Here is a 24,949-nt window from a genome sequence, read left to right as displayed (position 1 = left end):
TTAAGTGCCCGGATAACAGAGCACAGTGAAGCATTATAAGACAGCTGCCGACAGTTCATGATGTAACCTTGGGTAAAAAAAAGCTGGTTTCCAGAATTTCCAAATTACAAATGATAAGAAGTTTTATCCCATCGCTTCTGCCACTTCTACACAAGAATAAACTTTAGTAACATAAATTACAGTAGCTGTGGCTCTAAGTAGTCGATTCTGGTTAAAAGCAATAAAATGACTCTGTGGAGTGCACTATACATATATTGCTTGGACTTGGAGGGAAGTTGGCTGCCATTCAGCTGGCGTTTGACTGGGAAGGGCCATTTTGAATGGCTTCCTACGGTATCTGCTCGATGTACAGTTATGCAGCGGACCAATCCCAATATAGCATTTAATTACTGGCAAACTCTCTAACAAAACAAAATATATATATATATGAAAAACACATTGTGACGTGAATATAACGTGTAATAAAAAGGTTTAGAATATGTAGTGTGGTTGAAAGTACAAGTAATTGATGTAAATTGTAGTTGAATAAAAGTCGAAAGTATCCATGGTTAAATCTGTTGCAGTAAGTTCAGAAACATAAAAAATTACTTAAGTACAGTAACAAAGTACTTGTACTTTGTTACATCTAACTGGATCCAGCTTTGTGATACCAGAAAGTCAGTTGAGGCTGAAGTGTCACTCTGACCCTGTAATCCTGCTTCGTGGTACAGGCCTCTGATTCAGTGGCTGGGCAAAAAAAAAAAAAAATTACATTGCATAGAGATGACTTGTTGACTTCACATCTCCCACCTCTGGCAGCAGCACAGCTGGTATTCCTCCCTTTAGTTGAGTCACAGTCAAAGAGGAACAAAAGCAGAGCAAAAATAAAGTTATGCTTGGTGCTAACAAATGTTGGAGAATCGCAAAAAATAATTAGGATAAAGAAGAATGATGAAAAGTGGTCCTTATGGACTGAATTCTCCCCTGCTGAATCGGGCTGTTCACCGGAGCTCCTCTTAATTCTCTACTCACCCATTGAATAAGGAGACACCACTCTGTTTTCAACTATAAGCTTTATCAAAAAGGAAAGTTTTAAGTCTAGCCTTAAAAGTAGGCAGGGTGTCTGCCTCACGGACTAAAACTGGTACCGTATTTTCACGACTATAAGGCGCACTTAAACGTCTTTTTTTTCCCTCAAAATGTGCGGTGCGCCCTATGTGTGTTGTAACTGCGACTTTTGAGACCACCTCATTGAGGAGATGATGAAAGAGTGGCTGAATGTAAGGAGACCAGGTGTTTTTTTTCCACTCATCACCATTAATCTGTAACTCCATGCGTGCCCATCTCACAGCTGATGTAAAAAACATGGGGAAACAAATTAACGCTGTGCTCGCTGTTCAACCGCTCGACATCGGTGTGAACCGGACCCAGCAGGTGCAGCAGAAGCAGCGAGTTTACATGCAAAGTCAATGGTTGACGCGCGTATAGGTGCAGCAAAAGGTCCCGCAGCGCGTTTTGGTGCAGCACGTCGGGAGCGTTTAAACATCTGATGCACCGCCAACGCGCTGCTGCTGCTCAGATGGAAAAATTGAAGTTTTGCTGCTGGAAGCGCCGTATCAACCAATCAGAGAAGCTGATCTGGGAGCTGGCAGCGAGACAGACAGCGCTCTGATGACATATGATATTAACGCAAATGAAAAGGCTGGGTGAACGCTGTGCTCGCCGTTACCCCGGGGGGTCTGACAAAGGAACTTCCACCGCTCGACATCGGTTTGAAGCGGCCGTTCACAGTAAGGCTGCGAGCGGCGTGGGAGCGATGGATGACAGACGGAGACCACAGTTTCAGGATAAGTGGAAGGCAGCGCCAGGCAAGTTACGCCACCGTTTGCGGATGGATTGTAGATGGACTGTGTCTGCTGGCTCTGTTGTTCAAGCTTTCGCAAAAGCCGGCATTATTTCTGAGGAGCTGCGCTGCACGGAAAGTGACTCTGACAGCGAAGAAGGGGAAACTGGCATGTCTGATTTAGCGCAGCTGTTTTATTCAGAGGAATGCTGAGGATAACAGAGGATGATGACTTTGATGGGTTTGATTAATACTTTGTAATAAATACATGAATAAAGCACAATCATACTCAGTTTTGCTCCCGCTCTATTTTTCTCCCTGAAAGCTTAATTCAATGGCAGCCTCTGAGCGCGTCTCCTCCGCTTCACCGCGGTGGCTGGCAGGTGTTTTTTCATCTAAATAATCTAAATCTTGCAGCTATATTTGCTGTGATCAGTGGGAATAAATAAGTATAAATATGTTTTTAAGTGAGAAAGGCCACCTGAAAACTTAATAATTGCAGTCAGTTCATCCAGATTATCTATTTCTGTCGGAGGCGCTCAGACCCCCACATACCAGCGGTGCGCCGACAGGAGAAATCCTTTTGTTCACCGCGGCTGCTGGCAGGTGTTTTTCATCTAAATAATCTAAATCTTGCAGCTATATTTGCTGTGATCAGTGGGAATAAAGTAGTTTTAATATGTTTTTAAGTGAGAAAGGCCACCTGAAAACTTAATAATTGCAGTCAGTTCATCCAGATTATCTATTTCTGTCGGAGGCGCTCAGACCCCCACATACCAGCGGTGCGCTGACAGCAGAAATCTCTTCATCAGCAGCCTCTAGGCTGGGCAGCCTGGGGTTCACCGCGGCTGCTGGCAGGTGTTTTTCATCTAAATAATTTTAGCTGCAGGCACCAGGATACCGGCAATAAAAGCGAACATATTCCGTTGGCAGGTTTCAGGATTTTAAGTTAATTTAGGAGTGATCACAGCGCTGTGTCATCTGTCTCACGGCCAGCTGCCAGGTTTGATTAATACTTTGTAATAAATACATGAATAAAGCACAGTCATACTCAGTTTTGCCCCCGCTGTATTTTTAAATACGCAGTAGAGGTATTTAAAGGTAGTAGAGGACTTGTACCTGTATATAAAAAACGCGCCCTATAGTCCGGTGCGCCTTATGTGTGTGTTAAATACAGAAATGGGACACATAACTGAGAGTGCGCCTTTTAGTCCGGTGCGCCTTATGGTCGTGAAAATACGGTAGTTGGTTCCACAGGAGAGGAGTCTGATAACTAAAAGATCTGCCTCCCATTCTACTTTTAGTAGAAAAGCCGCCACCAAAAAAAAGGTGATTTACTCTAATACTTTGTGGACCGCCTTTAGCTTTGATTACGGCACGCATTCGCTGTGGCATTGTTTCCATAAGCTTCTGCAATGTCAAAAGATTTATTTCCATCCAGTGTTGCATTAATTTTTTACCAAGAGTTTGCTTTGATGATGGTAGAGTCTGACCGCTGCGCAAAGCCCTCTCTAGCACATCCCAAAGATTCTCAATGGGGTTGAGGTCTGGACTCTGTGGTGGCCAATCCATGTGTGAAAATGATGAGTCATGCTCCCTGAACCAGTCTTTCACCATTGAGCCCGATGAATCCTGGCATTGTCCTCTTGGAATATGCCTGTGCCATCAGGGGAGAAAAAGTCCATTGATGGAATAACCTGGTCATTCAGTATATTCAGGTAGTCAGTTGACCTCATTCTCTGAGCACATCCTGTTGCTGAACCTAGACCTGACCAACTGCAGCAACCCCAGATCATAACACCCCCCCACAGGCTTGTACAGTAGGCACTAGGCATGGTGGGTGCATCACTTCACATGCCTCTCTTCTTACCCTGATTGGCCCATCACTCTGGAACAATCTGGACTCATCAGACCACATGACCTTCTTCCATTGCTCCACAGTCCAATCTTTATGCTCCCTAGCAAATTGAAGCCTTTTTTTCCGGTTAGCCTCACTGATTAGTGGTTTTCTTACGGCTACACAGCTGTTCAGTCCCAATCCATTGACTTCCCTTCGCATCGTGCGTGTGGAAATGCTCTTACTTTCAGTATTAACCATAGCCCTGAGTTCTGCTGTTGTTTTTTCTTCAAGCATTTTTTTTTTTCATTTTAAGCTGCATTGTTTAACTCATAAATAAAATTAGTAATCAATGAAGACAGCAGTTTTGCTAACTGATAGTTCAACTGGATCAAAAGAGTCTAAACCCGGTTCAGATTCTGTGTTTACCTCAGGTGCTTCCTCACCTTCCAGAGATAAACCAATTGCTTTTGGTGCCAATGATCATTCATTTATTTCATTTTGGCTATGGGCTAGACACTATCTGGATGGAGCTGCAGAAAGGTGTGTTAAACTCTGCTGACTGGTCTGCATCCTGGGTTGTCAGTGTTTTGAAGGACTCCTACATTTAGCCATATTTTAAGAAAGAAAAGCTGCATCAGGCGAAGTTATCCTGTTTTATCAATGTAGCCCACATTGTTCTCAGTATCAATGTAAATGTGCAATAATGTAAGCTGAGTGTATATCTATAATGCTCATTTGAAATAACGGTACTCATTCTTGAGTACATTTTTTATTTTGCTACAGCAGGATCAAAATATATTTACACCGTTTTGGTTCTTATCTCTTTAAAAAAAATCCTGTCCATATCATTCCTATATTCTATTAAATATTTGTCTTCTTTTTTGTATTAACGAGCTATCATTTACCAGAGGATTTCTAGACTATTGTAATATTTAACATTTTATTAATTTGGCTCTTTAAGCTAGTGTGTTAGGCCCTCTATAGGATGTTGTGGAGTATTGCCTTGTGATTTCTCTGCAGGTTTTTGAACAGAGTTCTGGTGTTTCCTGTCACTGTGGGCTGCAGAGCACAGTAGTACACAGCAGAGTCTGACAGATGGAGATCCTGGATCGTCAGGTTAAATGTTGAGTTCTTGAGCTCTGCATGAAACCTGTCTTTGCTGAACTCAGGTGCATTTTCAGGTCTTCCTAGATATTCTTTCAGCATGTACTTTGGGAAGCTGTTTTGTTCTTGTTTGTACCAGAAGAAGGCATCATTTGTACGGGTGCTTGTAAAATTGCATCCCAGAGTCACAGATTCTCCTTTAGCAGCAACAACATGAACTTCTGTCTGCGTCACTGAGTCTCCTTTACACTCTGAGGAAGAACAGAACATGCAGAGGAAGAGATGAATCAATAAAGACGATTTATTAAATGAAACAAAATAAAGATTTCTATTCAGTGTATGTATAATTTTCACTGATCATTGTTCAGGTGTTTGAAGAGGAAACATGTTGAGCTTTCTATCTTACCAAAGAAAAGAGCAGCTAGAATAATCCACAGCCAATGTTCCATCTGTCCAACAAGGTTTAAATCAGCAGGAGAAACTAGCTGATGTTCAACATTCAGTCTGACTATTGTTCTCTTCACAGCAACACTTATTATTGACACAATGCTGGAACACAGCGCACAAGGAGAGCTCCGCCTACTGGATGATGCCGCCCTCTGGTGGAGATAGAAGATCTAGATAAACATGTAGAAGTCTTCAAGCATGGTGCCAAATGACAAAACATACTGATATCTTATCTTAAAGGATCACCGAAGAGCACCTGAACCTTCAAAATCTACTCTGGTGCCATGGATGATGGCCAAGAAAATAGAACTATTTGTCTGTTGAGGACGAGATCTTGATATTAAGATGCTTCTCAATGGACCATTGCCACAGCATTTCTGATGAGACGAGACTTTTTCTGGTATTCTGATAATATGTTAAACTTGCAATAATTCCTCTCCACCAACCCAAACACCAACCCAGACCGTTTCCCCCATTAAACCCTTGTCACCCCACAACCCAACTCAGACCAAATGCTTTCAAGATACCCCTGTTTAATGATGTTGCTTTCCCACAGCCAAGCTCTCTCCCAATGAGCTCCTTGACATCAAGGAAGACCTTCAAATTCTGGGATACATTTTTTGTGCCCGAGTGCTAACTCCATTAGAAATGATAATTCCCAGGAAAAACTTAGGCCATTAATGGGACTCCTAAGATATCTGTACTTATATGGGAGAGACAGATCAAGGCCAAAGGATAAGAGACAGTACTAAACCATCAAACTTAAAAGTTTTAGATTGTCAGGTACAAACAACCCTTGTTGGTATCAGCCACTAAGTCATATTATCTGGGATTACTGAAAATCCTTTTGAGGCAATGACTCACAGACTGTCAGGACCAATATACACCGTTTTAGCCAGAACCAACCAGGGTCTGAGTCTTCTACCAGGCTCTAGAGGAATGATCTTTTCCACTTAGGACTTTGGATTAAGTTAAAGCTATGAAATTCATTTAAGATGCATAATCACAGGAAAGAAGGCCAGTGGTAGTTTTTTTAAAGAGACACTGGAGACTTTTAGACATTTCTGTAAATGTGCCAAATTTTAATAAAAGAATTGCAAATATTCTGACTTCTGGACCCATGGCTCTATGGTGGAGGGATTCCATAACCTCTGCTGTTACAGCGCTGGAATAAATCTTGCATAGTTAGTGATATTTTTTCTATTCTAAACTTCGTGATGAACCGACATTTACAAGAAATATGTACCTGCACTAACTTGTAACAATAGGAATGAGGCCCATTTCTTTGCCTTGGTTGCATCTCTTTCATATATTTCGTGTAAAAATTATCTTTTTAATGTTCATTGTTATCAAAGGTTGTTGCATATAGTTTAAGGTGAACAGTTTTCTGAAATCAAATCTTGGGACAGCTCATATAAAAAAATAAATAAATCGCTTCAAGACAAATAAGGAAACTGGGACAGTATAGTTAAACAACAAAAATCGAACTTAAAGCCAGGAATGTACCCCTACAACCTGTTTTTTATGAGACTAATGAAATAAATAGATTGAAAGTGTTATTAGTAGAATTGTGTCCCTCTGTTGGTGGAAAGGGGTGAGGGTGGGAGTGAAAGGGTCAAGGGTTCTCTCCAGGTCTCAAATTTTGTGGGGCCTACAGTAGAGAGCTCTGCCGGCCCCTAAGGGGAGAGTGGCAAGAGGAAAAGAAACAACTGAAAAGTAAATATAAACATTCATCTGAAAATTTGGCCTATTGCTGTTTCCCCACCTCTTCAAAAAAGTGAAACAAATACTCATTCTGTTCACATCTACATACTTATTAAAATAAGGTTTTTCCACATTAACATGGATAACATTTATGCATGCGTCAGATAATGAACTCAAGCCTACATTACCGTGTTAACATGCTTTTCAATCCTTCCTGCACATTCTTTTCAAACTAAACTTTGCTTTAAACTGTTGTGTGCTTGGAAAAATATAAATTGTAACTTGACAGGTTAAAAACTTCAGATAAATCACAAGACAGAAGTCAATGTCACAAATGAATAACTTTTATTTTAGAGTCACGGTATGTTTATTAAAGATAATACTATTAATATAATGTGACTTTTGTAGAGAATCATTATCCATAGTTATTTTATTCAGGGTTTCCACAGTCTGACATCATTTCAGAATTCCCTGACTTTTAACTGACTCGGGATTAGTTTTCCCTGACAAAATAAATGCAGCAACAAGACAATAATAAGAACATAACAGGTCACCAATCTAACATGTTTAGCTCTATAACCTTTAAATGCACCTCTCCAATGTCTGAGAGAAAAACATTTAATGAACATTTTTTGATGGATGACCTGCACCACAGTACAGAAGACTGCCATATGATAGCCATATTTACACTGTGCGCATGGCATACAATTATGCCAATTTTCCTAATCCCTGACCGATAGTTTTTTAATCTAGGGTTATCTGGGTGGTGGGTGAAATGGGTGGAGGGTAAAATAGGTGGTGGGTGTGTTACTGTACATACATTTCTTTGCCTTGTTGTTTTTTAGCCTGCTAAGTCCAAAAAAATGTGTCTGATTTGCGCCAATTCCCGGTCAAAAATCACGCCATCTGGCGGAAAATCTTGCGGCTTTTTCAAATCACGATGTCAGAATGTGTACAAAACAACCAAAATGGCGCAGGCAGCGCTTGTGGGTCGTTTTCAGCGAATGTCGGTAATTTAAAAGTAATTTTGAGTGATAAATATTTTTTTTTGCAGCGGGCAAGTGCAATTAAATTTGTACTCTCCCGACAATAAAAACTACTTGCCCCGGGCGATCGGGCAATGGTTAAGATCGAGCCCTGGTATATCACTATCAACTGACCACATCAGGAGCCTCTACATCTCACAGAAGCGTCAAAAAAGTAAAAAAAAAAACAATCCACTGAACTTTGTTTCCAAGTTTAAAACATTTTGCTTCCCATTTAGGAAGCTTTATCAAAATGTCAGAAATAGCGTTGAGTTCAAGGCATAGTACAGTAGCCTAACAAAGCCTTTTTCCAGTTGTGCGAGAATTTTCCGATCGGGCTGACTTTCAGCCTGGTTGTGCATCGTGTAATTTACAGGAGGTAACGAGGGGCGATCAACCTCCCACGACCACTTCCCCATCAGAAATCAAACATCTTTGATTTTCTCCCGACCGTCGTGGGCAAATCTCTCAGAGGGCATGCACAAACAAGGATCCTTCTATCTCTTCTTCCCAGAAGCATGGGTGTGAGTGAACTGGGATTCTGTCTGTACGTAGACACGTCTGCTCAAGCATGTCTTTGACCAAATATGTCGTCGCTTTTTCTTTTTAGGGCTTTCAGAACAAAATAACCCAAATTACCAACGCAGTGCGTTTCACTCTAGTGAGCTTCATATCTCATATTATTATTATTATTATTATTATTATTATTATCAATATTATATTATCACAACACTCTAAATTTTTACAGGAAATTAATAACTCATAGCTAAAGAAATATTAAATTATTACAGAAAAAAGTAAGTAGGGCATAAAATAAGGTGAAATTAAAAGCTTAAACGAGAAAACACTTGTAAAATGGAAGAATTAACCTAAAAGTACATTACAAAAAACAAAATTAAATTGTGAAAAGTATGTTCTGAAAAAGGCAAAAGCATGTTGAGAAAAAGTTGATGAGAAAAGCAAAGATATGTTGATGATAAATGAATGTGGTGAGAGGGGAACGTGACTTAAAGTGACTGAAGGATGAAGTGGGGCAACTGATGAGAAAACATTCCTTACCTCATAAAATGCTTCTTCTTTTATATGGTAAAGATGAACAATTTTATTTTATTAATTTTTTATTTATTATTATTCATTTGAAACATTGAAACTCTTCCTTAAACTAATCATTGTTTTCTTTACTCCCTACCCTTTAAACATGGACTCCCTGAACGGAGCCGCTCCTTGTGGAATTCAGACCTGGAGGAGATGCCCCCGCATAAAGACAGCCTGCTACAAGCATCAATCTCCCCCCAACGCACACACACCGACACAGCAACCGGATGGAAATTATGAGTTAAAATAGGGGGGAAAAAAGACAAAAGGATTTTCATCTGCTCTGAACCCCTGACCCTAAAAACTCACCTGAGCTGCAACTTGCTCCACAATGTGTGTGTGTGAAAAAAACCATGAGGACAGAGACACTGGGGAATTTTTTTTGTGGGGAAACAAGGAGGAGGTGCACCAACATAAGGCTTTCCTTCTCTCCAGTGCTAAATTATTTTTAATCATCTAATTATTTGTTTTGTTTGAGAAGTGGCTAACCTTTTTGGACTGAGGTGAGGGGGCTCCAGGACTGAAACCACCTGTTGGCAGCAATCAGTAAAGGGTAAAGTGATCGACCAATTTTATTTTATTTTATTTTCCTTTTTCATAGACTTCCAACTATTCAAGAAAAACTTGATAACTTTCTCTTATTAGATTCCTTTCTGCATCTTGCAATGAAGAAAATGCTGCTGACAGACTGACTGACTGACTATGGGAAAATGTCTAAAATGAGGGTAATGATGTATGGACTGGTTGGCTTTCACTAAACAATGTTTGTTTTAGAGTCAGTATAATAATTTCTGATTAAATTAGAACCAACCTTAAATATCTAAACCAAAAATTATCTTTTTAAAAGAGAAAAACTCAGCAGCAACTGTCCTTTCCTATGTCGGCTTCAGGACTGGAAAATAAAACATTTATTATCAGGCCTGTGGTTGTTTAAAGACAGGACGGGTCTCGTTTTGTTCATTTCCTGCTGTCACCATGTTTCATGATGTTATGGACGGACCTGGAGATGAAAACTTAGGCAAATCCAGAGAGAGAAAAGGGTCCAAACATGGTCTGACACAGTAGTAGTAAAATGCGCACAGGTTTTAGTCACAAACCAAATTCTCTATTTCCACAGCAGCCACTCGGAGAGATTAGCTTCATCTCTTCATGATTTTGTGGTATGTTGCTTTGCTTTTACCGCTGACCCAGTTACAGGAGGTTTGGTAAAGATGGGGAGGCTAAGGGCCCCCCAACCGCCAGTGAGAGAAAAGGGCCTGACACACACCTCTATGAAGGTTTGCATGCAATAATTACAAACAGATAACAGGATTTAATTCCTCCATTAAGATGAATGGTGGAGGCTTTAAAATGATCTATTCTCAATGGATCCATAGCTCAGATATATCTGGAGGTTAAATCGACTGAAACTTTATGGTTTTTCTTCAACAGAACATATTTTATTTGTTCTGATGAAGAAAAGGGTGGAAAGAGGATAAAACAAGAGAAAAACAGCAAAGCTAAACTAATAAGGATCCATATAGATGCTGTTTATTTTTCCATCTGGAACAGTCCATGTGGAATTTGGGTTGATAATTGAGAGCAGAATAAATAAACAACCTAAATAAAATACTAAATTATGACTAAACCAGTAAAGTTAATAAATATGGGAATAAAATGGCCTTATAAAGGAAAATGATCTATTAAGGTAATTCTTAGCAGCAGAGGACAGAAACGACTGATAGACTGCTGGATGAAGTTTGAACACCTCAGCCTGACTGTCTGATGTGCGTTTGGGAAAAACCAGCTTTGTTGATGTTTGTTGATGGTTCAGCTTCTTGCACCCCTGGTTTGGTGTTTCTTCACCTCATGAAAAGAATGTTTCTGGTTCTTTGATTTTGCTTCGCCTTGGAAACATCGTTCTTGAAATTGGATGGAAAGCCTATATTCTTCTTCCACACACATCATGTCTGGTGGAAGCAACAGAGAAGGCTGTGCTGCAGCGTCTCCCCTTGTTTACAGCGCTGCAGGTTCTCCCTCCCTCCTCTGCTGAGGAGAAGAAATTTGGATTTCTGAGGTGCAGAAGTGATAAAGAGTACCGAGTAAACTTACCCAGTAAATTTACTGGGTAAGTTTGAAATTATGGAATAATTCAATGATTTGTGACAAAGTTCCAATTTTAATCTAAAGTTGTTTAAGCTACATTAACTTGTTTTAGCTACTATTGTTTGTGAAAGAGTAAGATAACATCTGACCTCACTTCCTGTTTGGATTAACTGAGTGTGCAGCTGTTGCAGCTGTCCAGAGGAATTCCACCCGAAGTTAAGTTATTTTCTCTGTGATATCTCTGTATCTAAGTAACTCTAACTGACTACTTTAAAACATAGCACCTTCTGCTGCACTTTTCTACTGAGCACTTGTCAGTTTCACACTGTTTTATTTCTGATAGCAAGGAGTAGCTAGCCTAGGCTAGCGCTAGCTTAGCATTGCTACGGCTTCTCTCTCTCCCTCCCTTGACTCTTTTCCAACTCTTCCTTCTTCCTCTCCTCTCTCCTGCTCTCTGTGTCAGATGTTCAGTTATTCCTCTGCCTCCTTTAGTGATAATGGTATGTGTAATAAGTGTAGTATTTTTGTAGCTTTGGAGGCGAGGGTGTCAGAGTTAGAATCCAGGCTTCAGGCTGTTGAAGTAGGCCCCCCACGTAGCTGTCCTCCAAAAGTGCCTGAGCAGCCAGGCGATTGGGTAACTGTACGCAGAAAGCGTAGTCGTGGATCTCTGCCCACTGGTCACCACCAACCCGTTCACGTTTCTAACCGGTTTTCCCCACTCAGTGACACACCCACTGAGAAGCCCACTCTGGTGATTGGCAGCTCCATAGTCAGAAACGTGGCATTAGAGACACCAGGGACCATAGTCAAATGTTTGCCGGGGGCCAGAACGGGCGACATCAAATCCTACCTGAAACTACTGGCTAAGGATAAGGTTAAATACAGTAAGATTGTTATTCACGCTGGTGGTAATGACACCCGGTTACGCCGATCGGAGGTCACTAAAATTAGTGTTGCTTCGGTGTGTAAGTTTGCCAAAAAAATGTCGGACTCCGTAATTTTCTCTGGTCCCCTCCCTGATCTGACCAGTGATGACATGTTTAGCCGCATGTCGTCATTCAACCGCTGGTTGTCTAGGTGGTGTCCTGAAAACAACGTGGGCTACATTAATAATTGGCAATCCTTTTGGGGAAAGCCTGGTCTGATTCGGAGAGACGGCATTCATCCCACTTTGGATGGTGCAGCTCTTCTTTCTAGGAATCTGGCCACATTTATTAGTCCTCCAAAACCCTGACCACCCAGGGTGCAGACCAGGAAGCAGAGTTGTAGTTTAACACACATCTCTGCAGCTTCTCTACTGTTACCCACTCTTTACTCCATCCAGACAGTGTCTTGCCCACGACCAAAATCTAATAAATTAGCAAATATTCCTAAAGGAGTAAATCATGATAATCTAATAAAAATAAAAATAACTCCAATTGGGGAAAAAGTTAAAACAATTAAATGCGGTCTGTTTAACATAAGATCTCTTTCCTCTAAAAGTCTGCTAGTTAATTACTTGATTTGTGATAATCACATTGACTTGTGTTGCCTTACAGAAACCTGGCTGCAGCAAGAGGATTATGTGAGCATAAATGAGGCAACTCCTTCAAGCTATTTAAATTTTCACATACCCAGAAGTTCTGGGCGAGGAGGAGGAGTAGCAGCAATCTTCCAGTCTGACTTACTGATTACTCCCAAAACAGTTAATACCTACAACTCTTTTGAACATTTAACCCTTAATTTCCCTGATCCAAATTTCAAGGCAAGAAAACCTCTTCTTTTTGTAACTTTGTATCGTCCACCAGGTCCTTACTCTGAATTTTTAGATGAGTTTTCAGAGTTCCTTTCTGATTTGGTATTAAAAACTGACAGGGTCATCATAGTGGGAGATTTTAACATCCATGCTGACATTGAAGGCGATAGCTTAAGAGCAGCCTTTAATGCTATCTTAGACACCATTGGCTTTGTTCAAAATGTGAATAGTCCCACACATTCTCATCTTCATACTTTGGATCTTGTGCTGACATACGGCATAGAATGTGAAGAAATAACAGTATTTCCTCACAACCCTGTCCTCTCTGACCACTTTCTAATAACCTTCAGGATTACTTTAACAGAGTTCTCCTCCCCCAAAAGAAGGTTACATTTTAGTAGATCTTTATCAGATAGTGCAGTTATAAATTTTAAAGAATCTGCTTCACTTTCTCTCTCCTCTTTGTCGCTGAGCAGTGCTGCAGAATGCAAAAGCATAGCTTATTCCCCTTCACAGGTTGATGATTTTGTTGATGGGGTTGCTAGTTCTCTGCGTGCTGCCTTAGACAATGCAGCTCCTTTGAAAATGAAAACCGTTAAAAATAGAAAGCTTGCTCCTTGGTTTAATGCAGAGCTGCGTACTTTGAAGCAAAATGCTAGGAAACTGGAGAGAAAATATCGCTCCACAGGCCTGCGGGAGTCCTTCCTAGTCTGGAAAAATGGTTTACTGCTGTATAAGAGGACCCTTTGTAAAGCAAGAGCAGCATACTTCTCCTCATTAATAGAGGGGAATAAGAATAATCCTAGATTTCTTTTTAATACAGTTGCCAAACTCACCCAGAGCCATAGCTCTGTTGAACCGTCCATTCCACCTGCTCTTAGCAGCAATGATTTTATGGGATTCTTTATAAATAAGATTGATCTTATTAAAAATAAGATCATAAGCACTCCTCTATCCGCGATTGTACCTGAGGTAGTCATGGAATCTGAACCGGGTTTAGACTGCTTTGATCCAGTTGAACTCTCTGAATTAGCAAAATTATTGTCTTCATCTAAGCCTTCAACTTGTATGTTAGATCCAGTTCCAACCAGGTTATTTAAGGAGGTATTCCCTTTGATCTCCTCCTCCATTTTAGATGTGATTAATTTATCTCTGTTTCAGGGATATGTACCTAAAGCTTTTAAGGTTGCTGTAATTAAACCTCTGCTTAAGAAACCGTCTCTTGACCCAGATGACTTGGTTAATTATAGACCTATATCCAATCTTCCTTTCTTATCCAAAATTCTTGAGAAAGTAGTTGCCAAGCAAGTTTGCGATCACTTACACCATAATGAACTTTTTGAAGAGTTTCAGTCTGGCTTTAGAGCTCATCATAGCACTGAAACAGCTCTGGTGAAAGTCACTAATGATATTCTCATGGCCTCAGATAATGGACTTGTATCTGTGCTCGTCCTGTTGGATCTTAGTGCTGCATTTGATACAGTTGACCATAATATTCTTTTAGAAAGACTTGAACATTTTGTTGGAATTAAAGGAACAGCATTAGACTGGTTTAAATCTTATCTATCTGATCGATTTCAGTTTGTTCATGTTAATGATAGATCTTCAACATGCTCAAAGGTTACCTGTGGAGTACCACAGGGATCAGTGCTAGGACCAATTCTATTTACTTTATACATGCTCCCAATTGGTAGAATTATTAGACAGCATGGGATTAATTTTCACTGTTATGCTGATGATACCCAGCTATATCTGTCTATAAATCCAGATGAAGCTAACCCATTACATAGATTACAGGCATGTCTTGAAGACATAAAAACCTGGATGACTCTTAACTTTCTGCTTCTGAATGCAGACAAAACAGAAGTTATAGTCTTTGGACCAGAGTCTTTGAAAAATAAGCTGATTGGTCAGTCACTTCATTTGGATGGGATTAAACTGATTTCAGATAATAAAGTAAAAAATCTTGGTGTTGTTTTTGATCAGGACCTGTCATTTAAATCCCATATCAAAGAGGTTTCTAGAATTTCCTTCTTTCATCTGAGGAACATTGCAAAAATTAGAAATCTCCTGTCCAGGGGTGATGCTGAGAAACTAGTCCATGCATTTGTTACTTCAAGGCTGGACTATTGTAATTCTTTACTATCAGGAAGTCCACAAACTGTAGTTAAAAGCCTTCAGCTGATCCAAAATGCTGCAGCCAGAGTTCTGATGAAAATTAAAAAGAGAGATCACATCTCTCCTATCCTGGCTTCTCTTCATTGGCTTCCTGTTAAATCCAGAATAGAATTTAAAATCCTCCTTCTCACATATAAAGCCTTAAATGGCCAAGCTCCATCTTATATCAGAGATCTGATTGTTCCTTATGTTCCTAACAGAGCACTTCGCTCTCAATCTGCAGGTTTACTAGTGGTTCCTAGAATTTCTAAAAGTAGAATGGGAGGCAGATCTTTTAGTTATCAGGCTCCTCTCCTGTGGAACCAACTACCAGTTTTAGTCCGTGAGGGAGACACCCTGTCTGCTTTTAAGGCTAGGCTTAAAACTTTCCTTTTTGATAAAGCTTATAGTTAGAGTGGCTCAGGTTATCCTGAGCTATCTCTATAGTTATGCTGCTATAGGCTTAGACTGCTGGAGGACATAGGGACCCCCATTTCATCATTCTGCTTCATTCTCTCTCTGTTCTCCTATTCTGCAGAATCTGTTAGTTCAATCTCTAACCTTCTGCTCTATCTGCTTTTCCTCAGAGTAGCTTTGCCTCGTCTGTTCCTGTTTGGCTGTGACGTCATCCTGGAAAGAAACATCAACTGTGCTGTGACTGGGTGGATGTGCTTTCTTCGTCCTCTGACATGGGAGCTGGCTCGGAGCTCGTCTGCCTGGCTGTGTGTTTCCTGGACGGGGCCGCCTTTTACAGCTGCTTTTGTGTCTCTGCTTCCGTCTTCTTGAACCCAGTCGGCCTCGGCAGATGGCCGCTCACACTGAGCCTGGTTCTGCTGGAGGTTTCTTCCTGTTTAAAGGGAGTTTTTCCTCTCCACTGTCGCTACAAGCATGCTTAGTGTGAGGGATTGTATTGAGTCAATGAGTCGATGCAATCAACTGGTTTTCCTTAGATAGAAAACTTTGTATCAATTTGACTGTATGATCTGGTTGAACTGTGAAGTGCCTTGAGATGACATGTGTTGTGAATTTGGCGCTATATAAATAAACTGAATTGAATTGAATTGAATCTGATCTGTCCTTCCCTCAGCTCCTTTAATTCAGCATGTTGGTAACTTTGACTCCCAGTTTTCCTCCCCATGAGCTCATGATGGGTCGACCCGTTCCTGGACCACAGAATGGGCCAGACCACTGACCTCTGGCCAGACTGGGACTGACAGGTGACACATTAAAATCACCTACAAGACCTTTTTTCCCTTAGAGGCGCCTTTACAGACGGACCAAGGTGCCTGGAGACCCTGATGGAGGACCATCTCAGCCATCCTTCCATCCTTCGGCAGGAGGAGGTGTGGCTCAAAGTCATCAAAAGGAAGTGATCAGAGCTCATCTGAGCTCATCAGGAAGGAACCAGGAAAAGCTTCAACAAATCAGAATAAAGGGGCAGAATAATCCCCTCTGATTGGTTAATTAACACATCAGTAATCCACCTGATGTGTTGAGGACCAGCTGCTCTGTAGACAACGTTCAAAATGTCGCCTGTATAAGGGACCAACATCAACAGAAAGATGAAGACGCCCACCTCAAGATGTCTGACATCAGTTTTGGCTTTTTGATTTTTAATCCTACAACATGAATGAGAAGGGAAATGTGTTGTGATGTGTTGTATTTTAATCAAAGATTAACATTTTTAGTATCTAAGTGTTTGATATTACTTTTCTTGATAAAAAAAAGAAAGTCCAAGTGTTAGATGAGCAGCTGATGGCTGATAGAAAGTATTGGCAGAGATTTCTGGATTAGAGAATGAACTCTGATGATCGGGTCATCTCAGCTACCATTGGGGAAGAGGAGCGCTGAGATTAAATCCTCCAACATTTCAATGTGTGCTTTGACTGAGCCTGATTCTGAAGAGCTGAACTCGTCATCTGCGTGAAACAACTTTGTGTTATGATTTTAACATTTTGCATTGAGATTTATCCTTTTTTTTTTACTTTTAATGAAGCTCAGATTAATAATTTGACTTACAGTTTGTAGAGATGAAGGAGTCTATTGTTTTGACTGATTTGAACTTTTCTCTTTCCAGGGAAAGAAAAAGGATAACTGATAATTATAAGAACTAAAAATGTAAATTTTCAGCAAATAGAACTTTTACCATAAAGGTATGATCATGGGGAAAAACAGTAAATATTTTTGCCAACTAAGATGTGATTCCAGGGCTCTATTTATTGGCAACATATTTTAGCTATCATAATCCTTTCCATAATTTTTCCATCTATTATAATCATTTAAGTCCACTGACTTAATGCAGCTGTGCATTTTTGATATATTTTCTTATTTTTTATTTTAGTTTCTTATTTTTTTACTTTCTTTACATATATTCACAATTTTAGTTTCTTAGCTTTTAGTTTTTTTATATTCATCAATTTTCCTTTTTTATATCGATTACGCAAGGATAATATCCTTTTATAATCGAAAGGGTGAACTGTTGTCGGAAATTTTTTGATTCCTCTTCAATTATATATTAATTTATCCTATTTACTCGCTATAAAAGTTTTCAATCAGTCTGTTTCTCTCTCAAGGCCACACCATTCTCTGCAGGATGGTGTTTGTAGAGCAGACAGAGCTTCTTCCCATAACAAATCACATTCTTTCTCAAGGTTTATTCATAACATGTTACTGTTTAACCAAAGTGTTTGTAATTTGTTTTGACTCTGACTACTTTCCATTGTTGTAAGTAAGGAGGAATGAATGTTGCTCTAGCAGAACAGGGCAGAATGCTGTGCCATTAGGGCTGTATGATGAACTGTTCTCTCTTTGCAAAGATATGAATAAATGTGCCGACTGAGTGAAATCCGTCGATCTATGTTTATTTAACTAGGATGAATAGTCGAATACTTTTTTCCCACGACAATTATGCATGGAGTTTTACAGATTATATGGACACTGCAATATAAATAGAACAGAAGAGGAAAAACAGAAAAAAAGGGAAAAGATGAAAGAAAGAGGAGATAGAAGGAAGATAACGATAAAACATCTTCAGTCTGCTTTATCACCTGCAAAGAGATGGAAAAAGAACAGAACAACCAACAGACATGATGCAAGACATACAGTAAAGTAACACCTGAAGTATAAGTAGTATTATTTAATCTGACATGTATACTGTGTTACCTGAAGATAAGAGTGTGGGCTTTCTGTATGGAAGTGAATCTCTAAGTACCTGAAACCAAGCAGAAAGAAGAAAAGAAGAAGAAAAATTGCTCAATAATGGTTGTGGAGAGCCAAAGAGGTTTCAGATATTAAGACATTGATGACAGTAAAACTGTTTTAGTGAATAAAATGAACTTAAATGCATCATCTAATCTACCTGAATGCATCATGAGATTATAGCCTCTTGACATGCGTCACTGTATAGACTTTCAGTGACTTGAAGGCAAAGTTTTTTAGTAACACCTCTAGATGGTGGAACAGCACTCTGTCCATGGTGCTGATATCCTGCAGAGGCTGCACTTCCATCCTGGAGCCTCCATCATCCCTCCTTTATGACCCAAACCTTCTCATCATAAAGAGTTCAATGATGCAGCAAACACTCTGATGTCTGCTTTATTCTCAGCTGCACAAACAATCAGACTGAATCCTAACAAACCATAGAGGAGGAACAGTGTGTGAGGCCCTCTAGTGGATGTTGTGGAGTATTGCAGGTTCTTGTACAGAGTTCTGGTGTTTCCTGTCACTGTGGGCCTCAGAGCACAGTAGTACACAGCAGAGTCTGACAGACGGAGATCCTGGATCGTCAGATTTACTGATTTCTTTTGTTTCTTTGTGTTGAGATCAGCATTAAATCGGTCTGTGCTGAACTTTGGATCATTCTCTGCAGTTCCTGGGTAACGCTTCAGCATATAGGTTGGAGAACTGCCTTCCTTTTGCTGGTACCAGAAAAGATATGGATATGAAGCACTGGTTTCAAAAATACATCCAAGAGTCACAGATTCTCCTTGAGCAGCAGCAACATGTCCTTCTGTCTGCGTCACTGAGTCTCCTTTACACTCTGAGGAAGAACAGAACATGCAGAGGAAGAGATGAATCAATAAAGATGATTGATTAAAGGAGAACAATCAGCAGCTTTAAAGACTTCTATTCCATGTAGAATAGATGTCATTTTCTCTGATCATTGTCACTTTGAACCATATCAGGTGTTTCTACAAGGTAACAAATGGCAGCAGAAATGATCTGCTCTGATTTTCTGTAGAATGAACATTAAAGCTCTTCATGTAGAGCTCAGTAATGTGTTCAAGTGTTTGAAGAGGAAACATGTTGAGCTTTCTATCTTACCAAAGAAAAGAGCAGCTAGAATAATCCACAGCCAATGTTCCATCTGTCCAACAAGGTTTAAATCAGCAGGAGAAACTAGCTGATGTTCAACATTCAGTCTGACTATTGTTCTCTTCACAGCAACACTTATAATTGACACAATGCTGGAACACAGAGCACAAGGAGAGCTCCGCCTACTGGATGATGGCGCCCTCTGGTGGAGCTAGAAGGTGTCAATGAACAATAAAGCAAAAGGCTTCCAGCAGCTTGTTAGTGGATCAAACACATTTTTCAAAGTTCTTCATTCTTCTTGCTTTCAGCTCCATTTTAGAGTGATGACAAACAGAGGAAACGTGTCACAGAGATGCAGTGACATCATCTTCCTCACAACATCTGTTCTGTCTGCTTTGGTTCTTGAATTCCTCTGACAGTGGGGGTCTTTCTCTGCTCTGATTTCAGACTGTTTCTCCTCTCAGATCTATGAGGGATCATTCTTATCATTTATAAGAAGTGGAATAGTCTCTCATTTGATTGTGAATCAGCCATTAGTTTTTAATGACTTTAATAAAAAAAAAATAAACTTTTTGATATTCTTTTAAAGTAAGTGACACAGAAATGACCAGTGATATTAAAACATTACAGAAAAGAAGAGGACTCTTTTCCAGTTACAGACTAATTTGATTAATTACTTTTATTAACGTTAAATTCCTTAAACTACAGTCTCCGATTGTTATTTTATATTGTTTCAAGTGCATGGTGTGTTCTGCTTTTTATTATATTTATATATTTGTTTATCTTTTTTTGCGATTATTTTGGCTTCTTTTGTTATTCTTATTGAGCAAAACCATAGGATCCTAAGGCAAACCCGCTCCAGTTCCTTCCTGCTCCCATACCTGGCCATGCCTTTTTAGTGCCACATAAAGCTGGACTGACTGTACTCTCTTCATTATTTTTCCACAGGTTTAGGTCATTTAGATTTTTTTTGTTCCCTAAGTCTGATGTCAGCTCTATTGGATTGGTCCACTGCTACACATTTTGTTTCTGTTTGAACGGCTCATCAGGTCGACCTGTCTCTTGGAACTTAGGGGTCTTCTTTGTATACAAGATGGTATGGGATCTACAAAACGAAAAAAAAAAAAAACAACAAAGGAAATAAAACACTAAAGACTAATGAAATAGAAAAAAGATTACATAATACATTACTGTTATATACATATTACAATTAGAAGTTTAATGTTTGAAGACTGACTCACAGCTAAATGTAAAACTACAACTGCTTAATAAAAGTAATATTCCCAATAGTGGAAATGACTAAATATGATCGGATTTGATTATTTCACTAAGTCAATAATAACAGATAAACTAGGAGAAACAGGAAGAAGAAAACATATTGTGAAAAATTGTGTTTCAAAAGTATAATTCTCATTCTTCGTTCTGTTATATTTTCTTTTTAGTGTTCAGCTTTGCTTTTCTCCTTGTTTTCTAGTTTTAGTGGTTTTATTTTTATTTTTGCTGTGTTCTCTGTTCATTCTTAGTTACTGTTTCAGTCTTGGCTCTGTTATGTTTTCTTTTGAGTTTCCAGTTTTGCTTTGCTCCATGTTTTATATTCTTTGTGGTTTAATTATTATTTTGTTGTGTTTTCTAGTTATTTCCAGTCTTCTAGTTTTTTTTTTATTTGTTCCCCTCTGCTGCCCTCTTGTGTTCTCTTTTTTCCCTATCTCTTTTCCTCTCCTGCCCTGTGCTCACCTGTTCCCAATCTGCTCATTAGTCTTCTCTTTGTCTCAGTCTCCTTTAAATGCTCTCCCTCTTCAGTTCTTGTTTGCTGGGTCCTAGTCTCACCTCGTTTGACTTCCTCCAGCTTGTCTCTCTGAGCCTTCCTCCTGGAATGTAAACACCACCTCACTGGTCAAAATGGCACACAGGTGCATGCACTTCTTGCGGAGAATGAGGAGACCTGCCCCCACCCATCCTCACCACCTTCTCCAGAAGCACCATAGAGAGCGTTCTGACCAGCTGTCCCACTGTGTGGTGAGGAGGCTGCAATGCCTTTGACTGGAAAAAAGCAAGGAGAGTGGTTAGAAAAGCAGAGAAGGTCATCAGGGCTCCTCTTCCCTCCATAAAAGACATTTCATCCCAGCACTGCGTGTCCCGAGCCTGTAACATCATCAATGACCCCTCACACCCCCACCATGGACTGTTCTCTCCTCTTTACAGTCATTTTTACTATTTTTCAAGGCTGTCTAAGATGTGCAACACGTTGCGGTCAATGACGGGTTAATATTGAAATATTTCTAATCCAAACCTTGAAAACTTACAGGAAACCCAAAAGAAAATACAGGTTTTAGAGATTCATTAAAACATCTGGTAGTTCTTCACACAGACGTGTTGGCAGTTAAAACCTTTGTTTGAAGGCCCAGTCTATAACAGAAATATATGGCAATGAGCAGACAATGCAGAGAATCAATGCTACCTAAGGCCTGGACCCCTCAGCGTTGCTCTCAGTGAGTGCACATAATATGGCCCCAACTTTAAGTTTTCCCTAAATCTATGTCCTCTCAAGGTCAATGAGGCCAAAAGTCCTGCATCCACGTATTGTGGATGCAGGACTTTTGGGTGTGGACATATTGTACCTTTCAGTATATGTCCACACCAGATGGCCAAACATATGCAGGTAATCATTCGTCATCACAGGTCAGCAGAACAGAAACCAATAGAATTCCACATACCATCTTATATCTAAAAAGAGAATGCAGTTAGATTGTTACTCTATCTCTAAGATCTATCTCTACCACTGAGGCAACAGTTCCTTTGCTTGTGGAGGTAAACCAAGTTAGTTAAATGAAGTAAGAATGTGAAGAAATAGAGGCAGTAAACATTTTTGTGTCAGTAAAATCCTTTAGATCAGGGGTCTTCGACGTTTTCAGGCTAAGGACCCCCAAAGTGATGGTGAGACGGAGCAGGGACCCCCTAATTATATGCTGTATATATTGTATGAAATTGTGTTAAATCAAACAGGTCCTATAGTCACTCTATTACATATTGAGTTATGTAACTAAAGTCATTTATCCCTGGGATTATTAAAGTATTTCTGCTTCCTGGTTGATGGGACAGGTGTTGTGAATGAAACGGTGCCCAGCTTGAAAGAGCTCCTGTATGTCGCTGAATCTGTGCATTGATGACTGAAAGACATCTTCTGCCTCCATTTATTTGTTTATTACAGTCTGTTGAATTCATGTTAATGTGGATATAACTGGCGGTTATATTTTTTATATTTATATCATTTAAAAACAAAGCGGAGTGTGTATGAAGTCATCCGCGCGGCGGACTGGAGTTGTGACAGGAAGCCCGGGCCACAGGCGGCTACTCTCTACCCCTTATATTCATTCGGCTAGCTAATCTGATTCATTCAATTCCATTTGGAGAGCGAGATCATCTGCAGACATGATAAATGAACGGTTTTGATATTTTTATTTCTTATTGCTTCTACACAGCTGGGCTCATATCAGTCATTAACATTAGTTATTGGCTTTTTATGTGCAAAAGTCCGAACAAATGCATCCATAGCATGAGCAAAAATAACTACACTTCTTTTCATGTGGCATTGTGAGGTGGAAGGGGATAAACAGTTAATTTACTGCTAGGAAACAAACTACTTCTTTAATTGTTTAATATGATATCTATTTTTTCTAATACATGTGGGCCCTAACAGATTTCCAATGGTTTCCGCCTGTGGCCACTCTGTGGGACATTTTAGACCATTTTTAAGTTGCGTTGACATGATGTGTGCTTTGTCCCTGGTCCATTTCCAATTTGTTTTCCAATTATTATACCCCTCATTAGTGAAAATGTGAAACTAGTTGTGAATCAAGAGCAAGCATCAAGTTTTGCAGAATTTTAAAGAGATTGTTTCCCCTTGATAGCAGCCTGGGCAAAATGAGCATGTTTTCTTACAAAAACAAGAAGCACTGGGTGTACTGGAACTGGACTGGACACAAGGGTTAGAATCTGGGGCAGTACGCAGGAAGGAGCCGGGTAATGGTTTGGTCTCTGCTGCTGCTAATGCCATAGCTCAGTCACTGGCCGTTTCGCTGCTAGCTCTAGCTTTAGCAAAATAATGGATATTATAAATGATATCACATTGTCGTTATGGTAACCAATGTTTGGAATCAATATTTCATCCATTTACTGATAAAAAAAACTGAATATACATCTATTTAACTCGTAAACATTAATGACCCCATAATATTTTTAAGAAATAGTTTCACCTTAAAACCTTTTTCTTTTTTTAACATAACTTGTTATCAAACCATACAGAGAGTCTTTGCAGAAACATTCAGTTTCTTTGAAGTGACTCATTAAACAGAGATTCATCTGACTGGTGATAACAGAATCAGTAAAAAGGAAAGAATCTAAGAGCAGCTGAATGACAGTGTGTGAGGCCCTCTAGTGGATGTAGTGGAGTATTGCAGGTTCTTGTACAGAGTTCTGGTGTTTCCTGTCACTGTGGGCCTCACAGCACAGTAGTAAACAGCAGAGTCAGTCTGCTCAGCAGAGGAGATGGTCATATTCATTTCTTCCTTGTTTCCTTCAAATTTCATTCTGTCCAGATATTCTATTCCACCTGAAGGTAAGTGGGACTTCAGGAACTCTAGATTTTTTCCAGGATATTGTCGATACCAAAACAAAAAATCAGTGGAACCTTTGTTGTAAGTGCAGGACAGAGTAACAGAGCCGCCCTCTAAAGTGAACTCCTCAGTCTTTGCTGCAGTGACTTTTTGACATTTTACACCTGAATGAAAAACAAACACTCATGAGTGAAGAACAACAAGGTTTAAATAGTTCTCTGAAAGACTCCAACTAACCTGTTCCTATGAGCAGAACCAGCAGAGTAAATCCAGATGTGAGCAAAGACAGCATGATGATCAGAGTTAATGTTTGAACTGTGTTGAATGTGGAAGTTTGTGTCTCTTCTATAGTTCAGTAACAGCTCAGCTCCTCCCTGAAGCTCTCAGCTGCTCTTCCTCCTGCTTAACATGCACAGCTTCTTGTCCTCAATTCATCAAAGACATAAATTCTAGCTCAGAGAATTGGGCCCCTCGTTCAGCATAGCTGTTCTCCATCTCCTCATGAAGCAGCAGGCTCTGGTTGGCCGGTCCAACCACAGCCTGCTGGATCGTTTACTGAGAGCCAGAAATACTCAAATAAGAGCAGCATGACTTTAACGACTTTAACAGATTTTTGCTGGAGTGAAAGTAAAAAATAGCTTCTAAGAAGTTACTGAAGAATAAAAAGTATTTGGTAAAAAAGGCTCCTTAAGTACTGAGTAACTGATTATAGCAAATTATGAACTTCATGAAATGATGTAATCAGACAGAGAAATAAAGTTTCTATTAAAGCCTAAAAGTTTCAAACGTTTCGAACCAACCTTTACGTTGATAATGCAACAATAACAGGGTGATTACCTGCAGTAATGATGTTGACCTTTAACCTTATATAACACAGACCTCCATACATCATCAAAAGCTCAGCAGACAGAAGAAACATTAAATCATCAAAACTTGTGTAGAAAGTGTTGTTCCCTGTGCCATGATCTTGGTTTTGGACATTGGGAACCTGTGTCCATGTTACATCTT

General features: G+C 39.7%; 2 gene segments (V, D, J or C); both read right to left on the bottom strand.

Moving 5' to 3' along the window:
- Positions 1–4,563: 4,563 nt before the first annotated feature.
- LOC119778438 lies at positions 4,564–5,310 on the bottom strand. The segment is given in 2 exon segments: positions 4,564–5,017; positions 5,173–5,310. Coding segments are annotated over 2 exon segments (420 nt in total).
- Positions 5,311–18,316: 13,006 nt separating this feature from the next.
- LOC119778446 lies at positions 18,317–19,455 on the bottom strand. The segment is given in 2 exon segments: positions 18,317–19,053; positions 19,338–19,455. Coding segments are annotated over 2 exon segments (531 nt in total).
- Between the last annotated feature and the right edge of the window lie 5,494 nt (positions 19,456–24,949).

The sequence above is a fragment of the Cyprinodon tularosa genome, unplaced genomic scaffold, assembly GCF_016077235.1.
Source record: "Cyprinodon tularosa strain WSP-4 unplaced genomic scaffold, ASM1607723v1 ctg1330, whole genome shotgun sequence".
Lineage (NCBI taxonomy): Eukaryota > Metazoa > Chordata > Actinopteri > Cyprinodontiformes > Cyprinodontidae > Cyprinodon > Cyprinodon tularosa.
Note: the sequence above shows the minus strand (reverse complement) of the source record. Positions and strands in the feature narration are given on the sequence as shown.